This window comes from Brachycentrus maculatus, unplaced genomic scaffold (assembly GCF_059751285.1).
Source record: "Brachycentrus maculatus isolate JH-2025_06_01 unplaced genomic scaffold, ASM5975128v1 h1tg000064l, whole genome shotgun sequence".
NCBI classification, from domain to species: domain Eukaryota; kingdom Metazoa; phylum Arthropoda; class Insecta; order Trichoptera; family Brachycentridae; genus Brachycentrus; species Brachycentrus maculatus.
In genome coordinates this window covers 1,077,720-1,093,631 of record NW_028280818.1, presented here as the reverse complement: position 1 = coordinate 1,093,631, position 15,912 = coordinate 1,077,720, and the positions used below count along the sequence as shown (strand labels likewise).

Genomic DNA, 15,912 nt, shown 5'->3' with positions numbered 1-15,912 from the left:
GACACATCTAGAGCCAAAACTCCAAATATTATCACAATCAAAGTCACAACTAGAGTTATCGTTAGTCACGGCTAGAGTGCAAGCTAAAACGGGATATAATTTACATTGAAAAATGATAGAGGTTGGTGGACCAATGCAACATTTTGGTCGTAGTACGGCTGATATGGTCAAATAGCACATTCTCGGGGCTCCGCGACCACATGTGCTGCATGGGGAAGTTGAGAGTGCTATACATAGGACCGTTAGCATCATATAATTTCATCATTTCCTTTACTCTTCCTTCCTTCCTCTGTTTTCACCGCTACTCAGTAGGTATCTCTGGCTGTTGGTGTTCATGGTTGCTGATGCCGTAACGGACCTGTCTATCTTCGTTGTGTGTGTCAGTGGTCTACCTTTACTCACTGTTACTCTACCGACCTACTGAACACAGCCGGGGTTCTTCCCCATCCATTTCCAGCACTGTTCGCATAGACTTTGCAACACCTCTTGATCTTCATACTCAACATGACGCACTACTGCGCCTTTGGGTGATACTATGCGTAATACACATCACATCAGTGAACCTCAACTCATCCATCAATTTGGCAGTAACTAAAAACACGTGGCTACTAAAATCATCAATATTCTTACAGATATCAAAACAGATAAAATTAATTTTTTTATTATACCATGAATGTGGAGGTCCTTACCAAAATGTTACATTTCCATTAAAAATGATTTTAAGTAATCCGGAATTCTAGCTTGTAAAATTGTTATGTTTTGGTGCTATTTAATGATTTCATATTGGTTTAACACAGGATTGGTCACGTTTTGTCGCAACTTTAGTCAACAGAACAGATTTGCATTTAAATTATTTTTTGTGCAATATAGAAAATTTAACTTTTCGGTGAGGACCTCCACATATGGAAGTCTGGATACTCACAGGGCTTACGACCTATCATTGGCTGATTCAAGTGATCACCTTATTTTTCTGACCTGTTCCGCACCAAATGGTGCATAGGGCACCACAATAAGCAGTGTTATCTCGATCGTTAAATACACGAAGCAAAGGTGATCAGCCCTGCACTTCGGATATCAGTCTAGGGTAATATTAAATAAATATTAGAGTGAAAAAACTACTTTTTTGTCACCCCTGGGAATCGAACCCAGAACTGTGTGTTTTATGAATAGTATAACTCACACTATGCCTGCTGAGTCTACAATTCGAATCTATTTGTTTATTAATTTTTATTTATTTAAACTTCATGTACGGAAAAGAAATATGTACATTGACTAAATAGCAATATCTTCCAACCAACCAAAATAGCAGTTTATTTGAACTGATCAGGAGCACAGCGGCTGTAGGAAGTACCGGCCCAATGTACGAACCAGTGTTTACCAATACATTGCTAGAAAGTGTTTATTGTGCATAGTATCACAGTGTTAATGATGGGGGATTAACTGAACAAATGGAAATGGTAAAGAGCCTCTCGCTGTGATTAATAGGGGTACTTCATTCCCAATCGGTAAAAGTCACTGCATAAAAATGCTACGATATTCTTCCTTTGCGCAAATATTATTGCGCTAAATGTGAAAATACTACAACTGGAAAATTGTATAAAAGGTGTTTTTTACCAGAAAACAATTATAACGATTTTTTAATAATACATTTTTTATTTGTTCACAATGTCAAATTAATTTTCCAATACCATGGCTTTCAGACACTCATAGTAACATCATTATGCTGGAATCGTCAAAAATACGCTATAAATATCCAGTACTACGATTTTGAGACGTTTAAGTAACATCATTATGCTGGAATCGTAAAATATACGCTTTAAATATCCAGTACTAAAATTTTAAAACATTTTAGTAGCATCATAATCATAGAAAAAAATATGATTTAAATATCCAGTACTACAATTTTGAGACATTTTAGTAACATCATTTTGTTGGAATTGTAAAAAATATGATTTAAATATCCAGTACTAAAATTTTGAGACATTTTAGTAACGTCATTATGTTGGAATTGTAAAAAATATGATTTAAATATCCAGTACTAAAATTTTGAGACATTTCAGTAACATCATTTTGTTGGAATTGTAAAAAATATGATTTAAATATCCAGTACTACGATTTTAAGATATTTAAGTAACATCATTATGTTGGAATCGTAAAAAATACGCTTTGAATATCCAATACCATGATGGCTTTTGTGGGATAGTGACTTTTGCCGATTGAGCATGATATTATATATAAATTTGGCATGTTTTAATAATACCTGTATACGTTTGGCTGGCTTGGTGGGCCTGTCATACAAATCGCCCAGTTTTAAAAATAATTTCAGTTATCCGTCGCTTTTCTGTCTGCTTTTTTCGAAGTTTCTTGGATAATATTTATAAAATCATAACTTATATTCCGTTCAAGATTCTCACAACTAACACTGACTATCATATTACAGTAAACCCGTTATCTAGGTAAAATGATAGCTGGTTAGCAAATGGTTATTATACCACGAAGGGTGACAGAATATCGATATTACATGTTTTAAAATAATTAAATAAATTTAAAAACTGTGATATTGGTCAGGAATAGAATAAGGGTAAATAAATATACATATTTTTTTAAATAGGGAAATATTTGTGTTTTTATTATTTATACAAATATTTCAATTTAAAACTATTTCTGTGAGCCTAAGCGGCTCATTATTAGAAATAGGTATTAAATTGTGATAGAGTGGGTTCGAACCTAGAAACTCTGACTTAAGAGTCCGCGACACTAACCACAGCACCACAACCCGACACAATATGAAACCATGAACATTTTTTGTTGTTGTTGGTGTTAATGAGAACATTTATAGTTCTCGAAACTGGTCGTACTTACATTAAAAAACTCAAAAGTGGTTTTACGCGAGTGTTCTATTTTTATATTTAAATGCTTCTAGAATAGTTCTAGAATTAAAAAGTAACCATAGAAAATGACGGAACAAGCGACAGCTGTCAAAAAGTCAGTATTTTAAAAAATCTACACTATCTCATCGGTGACTTATTGTGTTGAAGTATTTGATATGACATACCATCTCAGCGCGCCAAGCAGTATTTTATCACGAAATATCTTGATGTATCACCCGCTCTTGTTGTGTGTAACCCGATCATCTTACCCCATCAGAATTGAGATAACACACACACACAGTTAGGTGTTTGTATACAAATGATTACTGTGAGTGTTCAACACTACTCGTATAACATTATGGTCGCAATTCTTGGTGATATTACGATGGTTTTTTGACATTTATATTAACATCATTATGTTGGAATCATAAAAATACAATTTAAATATCCAGTACTATAATTTCGAGACATTTCAGTAACATCATTATGTTGGAATCGCTAAAAATACGGTTTAATTATCCAATATCATGATTTTCAGACTGTTATAGTAACTTCATTATATCGGAATCATAATAAATACAATTTAAACATCCAGTGCTACAATTTTGAGACATTTCAGTACCATCAATCTGTTGGAATTGAAAAAAATACGCTTTAAATATCCAACATCATGATTTTCAGACTGTCATAGTAACTTCATTATATCAGAATCATAAAAAATACAATTTAAACATCCAGTGCTACAATTTTGAGACATTTCAGTACCATCATTATGTTGGAATTGAAAAAAATACCCTTTAAATATCCAACATCATGATTTTCGCATGGTTAATGTAACATCATTATGCTGGAATTGTTAAAAATACGCTTCAAATATCTAGTACTGAATTTTTGAGATATTTCAATACATCATTATGTTGGAATTGTAAAACATACAATTTAAATATCAAGTACTATAATTTTGAAACATTTCAGTAATGTCATTATGTTGGAATCGTAAAAAAATATGATTTGAATATTCAGTACCACAATTTTGAGACATTTCAGATATGTCATTATGTTGGAATCATAAAACATACGATTTAAATATCTATAAATACAATTTTGAGACATTTATAGCAACATCATTATCTTGGAAGCCTGAAAATATGCTTCAAATATCCAGTATCATGATTTTCAAACAATTATACGAGTAGTAGCGTCATTATGTTGGAATCACAGCACAAAAAACATCCTTTGTCCACAAATCATGTATTTTGTGCTGTGCGACCATATCGGACGCCGCTGCGTCCAGATATGACACAAGTGTGTGTTTTGTACTATTTTATGGTCAACTCTGGTGGCGTAAGTTGTACTTTTTAATTCTACTGTTTTTCCATTTTATTTCAGCGTATAATTTTCTATTGCCTGTCTTGTGTGCCTATAAGTGTCAATTATTAAGCTTGTTACCTTTTAATTTTTTAAATATTATTTTTTACTCTATGATTTCCATATTATTTTTTTATAAATGATGAACTTAGAAGATTTTTATTACAATTTTTAAATGAATTGAAGAAAAAAATATTAAATTGTGTTTTAAACATGTGTCTATAAGGAAAACCGAAGAAAATTTTTCATTAAGTATATAAAACGTATTTTTTTAATAAACTGCTATATTAATAACAATTAAATTAATATTTTTATTAAAACCACTTTAAATCAAATCGAAATATTATAATTTTTCTAATTAAAATTTGAACTAATACATAATTATACTTAACGTTTCTTGATAATACAGAATCGTAAGTAGTACAAATATGAAACAAAGAAGTAAAAATAGAAAAATAATAATTTTTATGATTTCTGTATCTGTTGAAGCTGATTGGAAAAATTCATAAAAACTTAAAAAAGTTGTTTAAACATATAAACAACTTTTTTCAGTTTTTGTGATTTCTCCAACCAATTTCAATAATGTTTTATCTGTGACACTTAAGATTTTATTTGGAGAAATCATAAAAACCTTAAAAAGTTGTTAAAAAATATAAACCACTTTTATCAGTTTTTAGGTTTTTATGAATCAGTTTCATGTATAATTAATAATGGCATATTCTTGTAGTGTTTAAACTGTTGGAAAAAAAACATTACATAAACAGAATATATTTAAATTGTATTAAAACTAAAAAAAATAATGTACAAGGAATTGATAAAGTATATGAAAACTAAATCTCTTATTTGCACTGATTGATTTGAATATTAAAACTAAGAAAAGTGGTTTTAATACATAATATTAATTTAATATCAAAATAATTTAAAATAAAATCTTTGTTAAAAATCTAACATGGTTTTCCGAATGGATCAAAATATAAAGTCGTAACGTCATTGTATTAAAAACCAAAAATTAGGGACGTATTTAAAAATCAATAATCGTGAGCTATTTTCCTAAACTGGCTATATTTATGAAGATTGAAATGGATCAAATAGACTGATCGATCCATTAGATCGATATACATGTATTTTAAGATCGCAATTAATCAATTATAGTGAAATAACGTGCATTTAACGTGTTTGTTTATTATCAGTGAACAATTTGACAATTCAAAATAAACATTTTGACAGTTCGTAAGGTCGTTTGAAGCAGCCATCTTGGAAAAACCCAAGTACTCAATTATCTAGTTTTTATTGAATGATCCTCTTTATAAAACCCTTCCACTGTCTCTCATTGGTTGATACTTAATCCATCTTTGCCGCTCTCTCTCACCACAAATGAATGATGTATTACTCCCCGACCCTTTATTTACCTTTGTGTCATATACTTACTATTTTTTCTTTTAAAATGACGCTCTTTCTTTGTTTGCCCTAACTAACCACATAAATGAGTGTTGCCATGCCTTGAATTCTCTAAGTGTGTATGAAGTTGATTTACACAGGTAAGTGTGCCTCTTTTACAGTCAATCCGGGCAACTTTGACGGGTGGCGAGTTCTGTAACTACGCAACTGATAAATTGCCCGGTTCGAGTGTATTTTGCACCCTTTGCACGGACGATGGATAATGTTCAATCTCAAAAAAGGATCACCGATCGCTATGATGTGTTTCTTTTGCGTGTTTGCGGTCGATTTTGACAAGAGTTTAAAGTCGTTGACCAGTGACTTATTCATCTTTCTAACCGTTATCTACCTAACCTAACTGTTGTGCATTAGGTGATGGAAGATTAACAGTAAAAGATTGCTAGATATTTGATTATTACCTAACCTAACATATCCTAACACCTAAGTGTAGTGGTTTGAGGTGTTAGAAGAAAAACAGTAAAAGATTGCTAGATATTTCATCTAACCTAACCTCACATAACCTAAGGGTTGTAGCTTTAGGTAGTAGAAGATAAACAGTAAAAGATTGCTAGATATTTGACCTAACCTAACCTATCCTAACACCTAAGTGTTGTGGTTTGAGGTGTTAGAAGAAAAACAGTAAAATATTGCTAGATATTTGATCTAATCTAACCTTACATAACCTAAGCGTTGTGGTTTTAGGTAGTAGATGATAAACAGCAAAAGATTGCTAGATATTTGACCTAACCTAACCTATCCTAACACCTAAGTGTTGTGGTTTGAGGTGTTAGAAGATTAACAGTAAAATATTGCTAGATATTTGATCTAACCTAAGCTAACATAACCTAACTATTATGGTTTGAGATGTTAGAAGATTATTAGTAAAATATTGCTAGATCTTTGATTTATCAGCATCCATAGGTGCAAAAGTCACTGCAACGTATCGAAGCAGTATCTTAATCGTAATTTATATGATTAAAGATGAAGATAGCTAAAGAATCGCAGCGATCCATCGTCCGTGTAAAGGGTGTTTTATATTTTATATATACTTAATGAATGTCTGACCAAAAATATTGAAACTGTTGTAAAAATTCAAATCTCCGGGCAAAATACTTAAAATTGGACAGTATCTAATTTTGGTTGAACCCAGATGTACCAGCATAGAGTCTAAACAAGCTTAAGGGAGCTGTTCTTCCTTTTTTCCTTATTGACCTCCAAGATGAACAGACCGGTAGAAGTTCCTGGTCGGTAGACTTCCGTGTGCACATGTAACCGTCCCAAATCAGACCCAAAAAAACCAGAGTGTTTTAATACAGTCCACATATATTTAAAAACCTTTGATATTTTGCTGAAATTTAACAAAATTAATTGCATTTTTTGACGTCTCAACATAGATGAAGAAGAATATAGAAATCTGGGCGTTTACAGGGCTCACGACCGTCAAAGGCTTGGTTGAGTGATCACTTAACACACTTGTAACATCTACCAATTCTACCACACTACTCATTTTTTGGAACTTTTAGAGATATATTGATCAATCTCGTGATAGTTATAAGTTCACATCCGCCATCTATGTTGGAATGAGGAAAGGAAAAACATAGGTGGCTATTGTAAACTTGCACGTACTGTTTACAACATTTTGAGTGTGTCCGAATACTTGTTCACAAAATCTGGATTATCTCCAATTACAGGAGTTATTTTCATATTATTAATAATATGAAGATAACTCCTATAATTGGAGATAATCCAGATTTTGTGAACAAGTATTTGGACACACTCAAAATGTTGTAAATAAATTATCTGGTCAAATTATAAGCTTAATAATAAAAATGAAAATGGTATTTTCTGGCGTTTCTCATGTGTGTGATTATAATCCAGGATTCGGACCTCACATACTAATATAAGAGTTTCTGCTTAATAAAAAGCTTCTTTACATCTCACCAATAGATGTCTCTAGTGATGTTCTAGTGATTCAAGAATAAGGTTTCTAAATTGGCTCATATATATAGAACTTCTAAGAATTTGAGTAGTGTGGTTGTCAATCATGGGTAGAATTGGTGAATGTTCACGTGTGTATCACTTAACCAACCATATGGGACGGTCGAAAGCTCTGCAAATACCCAGACTCTCATATTCTTTTTCACCTATGTTGAATTGTCAAAAAAATGCAAATAAAGTAGCTCCTACTTGGAGATAATCCAGATTTGTGACAAGTATTTGAATACACTCAAAATGTTATAAGCAAAATTAATTCATTCAACTTTTATTTCAAATTATTATAAAAAGTAGTATGTAAAATTATTCAGGAGAATCTTGCATACATTTAATGAAGGTTTCTGATAATTTGAAAAAATTACTGATTACAAACATAGATGTCACTGAAAAAGTTGAATCAGAAATAAACAGAAGTAACTGATGTGGAAAAATGTCGGAAAAATTAGCTGTTGTAAACTACTTAGAATAATAAAAAACAAAACGGTCTCAATGCACAAGGAAATTTGTTGCTATACAACAAAATTTGAGACCAACGCTCCCAAAACAGGTTTTATATATTTCTGGTCATTGTATAATACAGTAAAACCTCGATATAACGGACCTCTATCTAACGAACTTCAAATACAACAGACAAAAATCCAGTCAAATGTAAAAAAAATTGAAAACATCCTGTTGATATTCGTTTCATTCGAACCCTTACCCGCACCCCAATGGTGCACAGGGCACTGCATCATATAAACGCAGTGTTATCTTGATCGTTAACACACAAAGGAAAGGTGATCAGCCCTCCGCTTCAGGTACCAGTCCAGGGTAATATTGAATAAATATTAGAGTGAAAAAAATCACTTATTAATTAATTAGACCCCCCTCTGGGAATCGAACCCGGGACCTCCAGAACGGTAGCCGAGCGTGCTGACCATTACACTACGGAGGAGGACTAAGGACCCTACGTTGTGTTGATATTATACATGCTTAAATTCGAGTGTCGCCGCATGCAAACGATTTTAAGCGGCCGTGATAATCATGTCATACGTCTAGCAATAGAATTTGAGACATGATGCCGTCCTGCCTGTGGACTGCACCTAGCCGGAGCAACAACGGCACTGCCAAAAGTGAGGTTATCAGTGGTAAGATCACATCTCACCAATGTAATAACATCTATTTACCTCTAATAACGTCAGATAACAAAGTTCAACTTTGTATTATACACATTTTCCTAATTTTAGAGAGTTGATTATAAAAAAAAAACAAATTCAAATGTGCCAACAGAGCTTGAATCCTTTTTAAAAACAGGATTACCGGAAGCAAGGGTGTTGATATCAAACAGCATCGTCACTTTATGACAAGTGTCCCAAGACAATAAATAGAATTTTGTCTGTGTTCTGTGATGTTTATTTACATTTCTCTTCTTCTTCTTACCCCTATCTGCACCCCAACGGTGCATAGGGCACTGCAACATATAAACGCAGTGATGTATTGATTGTTAAAACTTGAAGGAAAGGTGATCAGCCCTTCGCTTCAGGTACCACCAGTCCAGGGTAATATTGAATAAATATTAGAGTGATAAAACCACTTATATTTATTTGATCCTCCCTTGGAATCGAACTAGGGATCTCCATAACGGTAGCTGAGCGTGTTGACCATTACACTACGGAGGTGGACAAAATACATCTAAATACAGTGTTCATATTTTATATATAAAAAAAAAAGTATTATGATTTTTTTTAACCTATTTTTATATTTTTAGACTTTAATGGACACCCCCTCCCCCCATATTAGTCCGTTATATCGAGGTTTTACTGCACTAACATATTTACGCTTCTTTGCGTATCAAACTCAAGAATTTGGCATAACAGTTTGAGCTTGAAAATTTGGCTTGGAATGCATCTTGATATATATATTGTATTGTGTAATTGAATTAAATACAGTTGGGATTGTGTATTGCATAATTGTTATTCGTACTAAGTGTACTGGATACGGTGAAATACCAAAAAGCAGTAAGTCAGTCTTTTAAACAAAAATAAATTGAAATTTAAAATAATAATAAGAAATCCACAGAAAAATTATCATAGAAATTATATGTAAGAATTCCAATTCAAAATTAGATTGCTTTTTTACGATTGATTTGGGAAATTTAGAGTCAATTTAAAACTTCAATTTTCAAAATCAGGACTGTAAATTTATATCTCTGATTCCTGAGACTATTTTAAATGTATCTCCGATTCATAAGACTGCGGTAAATGTATCTCGAATTCACGAAATTCCTGCAAATATTGCTCTGATTCATGAAATTGCTGCAAATACAGCTCCAATGTATGAAATTCCTTCGAATATAACTAAAAATTATGATATTCCTGCTAGTGTAACTCCCATTCATGAAAATTCTAAAAATGTACCTATGATTCATGAGAATCCTGAATTTGTATTTCCAATTCCATGACATTTTTGCAAATATATCTCGAATTCATGAGATTCCTGCAAATACATCTCCGATTCATGAAATTCCTGTAAATATAACTCCAAATTATGAGAATCCTTCAGTTCATAAGTTTCTTGAAAGGAGAAATTGTGATTTTACTGACCATTCCGTATCCTGAATTTTTGAAATTCCAGTATTAAATTGCCTCTAAACGACCCAATCAGTCAACTTTCGATAGACCAAGGTTTTGTCCCTTGGGTGCCTTCAGACATTCGTTCAGAGGGTTTGTCCTTCCCGCTAAATGTCCAGGACTTCTATCACAAAACTCTCCAAAAATCAATAATCCAATCATAAAGTACTTGAAAAAATATAACAAAAAAATTTCAGTACTAGTAATGATTAAAAAAAGTGTTAATTTGCAGCATAATAATAAAAAAAATACCCGTTGTTTGTGGCATGTATCAATTTTGGGTGCATTGCCAATAAAAAAGAATAATAATAAATACACCAAGATTTCGTTTTGTTCATCTTCTAACCAGCATCTCTGTGGGCAGATGGTCTCCTGGCGTGAGGGGGGGTGGCGGCGCGAGCAGCGGGGGTTCCTCGGAGGCCGGCGGAGGCGCGGGCGGCGGCGGAGGCCTGCACGACTTCATAGAGGGGCTCGGCCCCGGCCAGCTCGTGGGGCGCCAGGTCCTGGGCGCCCCCGCGCTGGGAGACATACAACTCTCCATGTGCTACCAGAAGGGATTCTTGGAGGTAACGCATTATTTTAGTTTCATTAAAATTGCAAAAGAAAAACAATTGTTTTTTACCACATGAGTTATATTTATTACATTTTTTTACTTTCATTAATTGGAGCAACCATCCAACCTACAATTTTTTTTTAGATGGGAATTGTATTTATTATTTACCTCGCTTATGATGTACAAGGTATATAGATATAGATCATAAAGTGGATTTTTGTTTCTTCTAACTAAAAAATAGATGTTTTTATTTTAATAGTTACTTACTTTGTGAATCATTATTATATATGTTATTTGGAGAAATAAAATAACTTTGTTTTTTGATCCAATCACTTTAGTGGATACAAAATCAAAGTTATTTTATTTCTCCAAATAATATATATTTTTAAATTTTTTATTTTAATCTGTGCTGGGTACAGGAGGGATAATCTCTTGTGTGGGGCAATCAGGAACTTGTCACCAAAAACTCCTCAGGAGTTGCTGGGAGGAAAGCATATAAAACTCTTCAGGAGAAGCCAGACTGTTGACTGTCGTCAACAGACCTTCCGTTCCTCTAGAAGAGGGTGCGGCATTTTGTGACCTAGCTTGGTTTATGGTACCAATGTCCTGAAGTATTTTTATCATGTTACCATGTACATACATACGATACCACCTCTCGTGACAGTTCCTTATGAAGTATCACGGATCCAATGTCGGATAGGTCATCACCTAGGCTTCTGCAACGCGCCTCCAGCGGTTGTCCCACAAACTGGCGAGGTGAGATAAATGTTTTTGGATGTTTTGATCACAGGTGGAGGTGATCAGAGCCCGAGGCCTGCAAGCTAAGCAGGGCTGCCGGGTGCTACCCGCGCCGTACGTGAAGGTGTACCTGGTCAGCGGGAAGAAGTGCGTGGCCAAGGCCAAGACCTCCACGGCGCGCCGGACGCTGGACCCGCTCTACCAGCAGCAGCTCTCCTTCCGGGAGACCTTCCAGGGGTGCATCTTGCAGGTGAGCTGGTCTGCCTAGAGCCTACCTGGTTTTCTTTTCTTATTGTTTTATTTTATTATTACTAATAATAGAAACAGAGGTAGTGAGGGGATCCCGAGGGGTGGGGACGAAGTGTCGGCCTCTGTCCGTACATCCTCCTCCCCCCTCATTAATTGAATAGAGCATTATTTATTTCTTCAGAAATATTTTGAAGATTTTCCTCTATGTGCAGCTGACAGAGAGTCCTTCAGGACTCTTTAACTGCTGCGGGTGGATGGCGGGCTCAGATATATTTTTTTTTTTAAAAAAGAGCCTACCTGGTGCCTAGAGCCATAATATATCCATTCTTGATTTTTAGCGCTTTCGCACAACATCATGGTTTAAATTGACGCAGAGAACATCATACAAGCTTAACTCGAAGGTGCACAGTTTAAGTTTAAGTGGGTTTCCCGCATGGTATCACGCCATGACTGGTCGCGTGCCAATAAGACGGGCGGCGTCCCAACATGACTGGTGTTGTGCTAACGTGACTGGCGCCATGCCTACATGATTAGGGCCATCCCAACATGACTGGCGCCATTCCAACATGACTGGTTGCGTGCCAACATGACTAACAATGTCCCGACAAACAATGCTACACGGTTCAGTTTATAGTTCGATTCAAGCACAGGACGCTACTTTTATGACTTTTTTGGTGAAAACTGGGGTGTCCAGTTATTTATTATTTACAATTTATAATTATTTATTCTATCAGACACTGAATTATTTATCTTACGGATATCTAGTTAATATTATAGGTGTCTCTCAACTTGAGAAGATATATATTGCTTGTAAGCGATAGAAATCAGTTGAGAAATTTGTAAAGTATCATCTTCTTTTGTATATAATATACATATGAAAAAAGATGATATTTAAAAAAATTCTCAACTTTGGTGCCACTATCAGCCATACTTTCAAAGCTTAAGAACTAGAATATGAAAAAATCCACCAGCATTTCATACACCTTTAAAAAATTAATGTAATATGGAGAAAGACCATTCACCGACCACTATACTCAGCAAAACTTTGGGACGCTCGACTGACCAAGGAAGAAACTGAGGAGATAACGTATGATAGGATTACATGGAGAAGATTTGTGATGGCCATATGTTCCACGTAGGGAGTGAAGAATAAGTAGAAGTCTATTAGATGAAGTCTATTAGATGAAGTCTATTAGATGAAGAAGTCTATAAGATGAAGTCTACTATGATTGATCTATGGGAGAAGACGAAGAAGTCTATTAGATTGATAAGTTGTGACATGAACATGGTGTTTCTCTTCCAGGTGACCGTGTGGGGTGACTACGGGAGGATAGAAGGCAAGAAGGTGTTCATGGGAGTCGCCCAGATCATGCTGGACGACTTGAACCTGGCCAACATCGTCATCGGCTGGTACAAGCTCTTCGGGACCACTTCCCTGGTGAGTGGGCCCCCGTCGCTGGCCCTCTCCAGGGGCGGGTCCGCTCTCAGCCTCAACTCCTAACCTGACCTGGCCTGGACCTGCCGACAGCTGACCTAGCCTTGCATCATTCCACCCTGACCTCACAGTGCCTAGCCTTACATCACTCCACCTGGACGCGCATCCAACTAACCTAACCGAGCCGATCTAACCTCACCAAACAGCTGGCCTAGCCTTACATCATTCCACCCTGAACTCACAGTGCTGTACAGCTGGCCTAGTCTTACATCACTCCACACCACCCTACCTGGATGCGCATCCAACTAACCTAATCAACCTGATCTTCACAGTGTCATGCATATACAGCTGACCTAGCCTTACATCACTCCACAGCACCTCTTACCTGGACTCGCATCCAACTAACTGTACCAACCCGATCTAACCTCGCCTCACTGGCCATGAAACAAACAGCTGGCCTAGCTTTACATCATTCCACCCTGACCTCACAGTGCCGTACGGCTGGCATAGCCTTACATCACTCTACAGCACCTACCTGGACTATCCAACTAACCTAACCAACCCAAACTAACCTCACCTTACTTAGTCAATCCACCAATCTGACGTTACGATTTCATACACCCCTGAACGTCCATAAAACTAACCTAACCATACCTTACACTGTCGAACAAATCTAGAAATATGGACAATTAACTTAGCTCCTAACCGAACTTCAAAGTATCCTCAAATAACCTAGCCCCTCATCGGTCCACTATATGTACATCCAGCACAATCAAAATCTAACCTAACCTTAAAATATCAGCTTCCTAACACCAACCAAATACACCATCTAACCTAAATTTACATCACATCTCGTAGTTACCCTTAAAACCAAATAGAAACACAACCTAACCTTGACGTATCCCATGTTTTACTGGTTGTGATGGCAGCCGATATGGTCACAAAACACACGACCATAATTGTAACCTAGACTTGCAGACAGAACATTTTATTAAAAGATACTCCTTAACACATTGACCAAATCAAACGATTTTAATGAGTTTGTAACCCAACCCGACCATACTGAATGTACATTTTAGCCTGACCTAACCTAGCCGTAGTTTTTACCAACCCTTCAATGTTGTAGATAGTATTTTAAACCCATTTAAAATATTTGAAATAACCCCCCAAAACCTTACTTTTAAATTGAGGCTGGTTTTTAAAATGAAGAAATCACTGGTTAAAAGTTGTATGGTTTATTTTTTAAATCAGGCATGTTATCAGAAAATAATACTTTTGTCAAGGAGCTGCTACTATTTTGTGGGTTATTATGCCATATGTTGTTCACGTATTTCGATGCGTTAGCAAGGTATGACAAAATAACACAGAAAATAATGTTTTTAAATAATAATGGAAGCGAAGTATGGAATTGGCAAAAAGATGAAAGCAGGCTGAATTACAGTCAAGATGAGTTCTCTCAGTGCGGCAAAACAACGTATGATAGATGTTCCAATGGATCAATACATCAATACATCAGTAAGGAAAGAATGCAAGGCTGAGATAAGCATTATCTATCAAATTATTGAGAATGTTTGGGCATGTGGATCGGATGACTGAAGAAAGAACGTAAGAACGGTGAAACAAATTTATGAGGCGAATGTAGAATGTAGAATGTAGAAATAGGAGAAGAGAAAACTGAGGAATACTTGATATGATTAGGTATTTTAATTATTTGATCGTTTGGGCATGTGGAGCGGATGAACAAGGAAATAATGGTTAAACAAATTTATGAGGTGAATGTAACTGGAAATAGGAGCGGAGAAAACTGAGGAAAACTTGGCATGATCAAGTGTTTCAAATACTTGAAAATGATTAGGTCAGGGACTTGGAATAATCAGCAAGTATGTATGAGGAAATGCATGAATGTGGAACAGGTGAAGATCGGCTGTCCAAACTTAAAACACAGTAAGGGACCTTTTTTGTGGTGCGTTTTTTTGCATTTTTGCTTAGTCCAAAAATGCAAAAAAACGTACTACAAAAAAAATGTCCCTTACTGTGTTTTGAGTTTGGACAGCCGAGATTATTTGCAAAAACTATTTGAGGGGTATGGTAAGTTTCTATTCTCTTTGCCTGCCCTTCCGGAAAACTGGTATAATGGTTAGTAATAATGTCTCTTTTAAAAGCTGTCAAATTCAATAGTTTCCCGCATTTCCGGAGCATATTCAGTGTTTGAAATAGTGTCCGAGTTTTGGTGTTGTATCCTTTTATGTTTCCCGTATCATCATCCCTTGCTGTGTGTCATTCCCTCGATGTACATCACATAATGTCCCCTCACCCCCCGTGTCACCCCCTCCCAAGGTTGCAATCACGATCCATAACTAGGTATGTTATATACAAAATACTCCATGCACCCCTGAATGCAATTTGTCCCGTGTATGTGAATTTTTTAATATCTTTTGTAATAGAAATACAGTCGAACCTGGATATTAGAGTTATCGCTTACTCCTTTCAAGAAGTTGATAAATCAAAAAACTTAATTTTTCAGGAGAACGTTTTTAAAGTTTAAAAATATAATACAATGTATTAAAAATAAATATCAAGCCACTTATTGAACTTTTTACTGTGCAACAAGTCTTTTCATGTAAAACCTGAATGTTTTTTCTTCATTTGAAAAATATT

At 35.2% G+C, this 15,912-nt stretch overlaps 1 protein-coding gene across 1 annotated transcript in view; it reads left to right on the top strand.

Moving 5' to 3' along the window:
- LOC148311480 (regulating synaptic membrane exocytosis protein 4-like) overlaps nucleotides 1–15,912 on the top strand; it is a 41,674-nt gene that overhangs the window by 19,748 nt on the left and 6,014 nt on the right. The window contains exons 4-6 of the mRNA XM_088256574.1: nucleotides 10,644–10,845; nucleotides 11,623–11,820; nucleotides 13,123–13,257. Coding sequence (XP_088112700.1) covers nucleotides 10,644–10,845; nucleotides 11,623–11,820; nucleotides 13,123–13,257 — 535 coding nt within the window. The remainder of the gene's footprint in view (nucleotides 1–10,643; nucleotides 10,846–11,622; nucleotides 11,821–13,122; nucleotides 13,258–15,912) is intronic.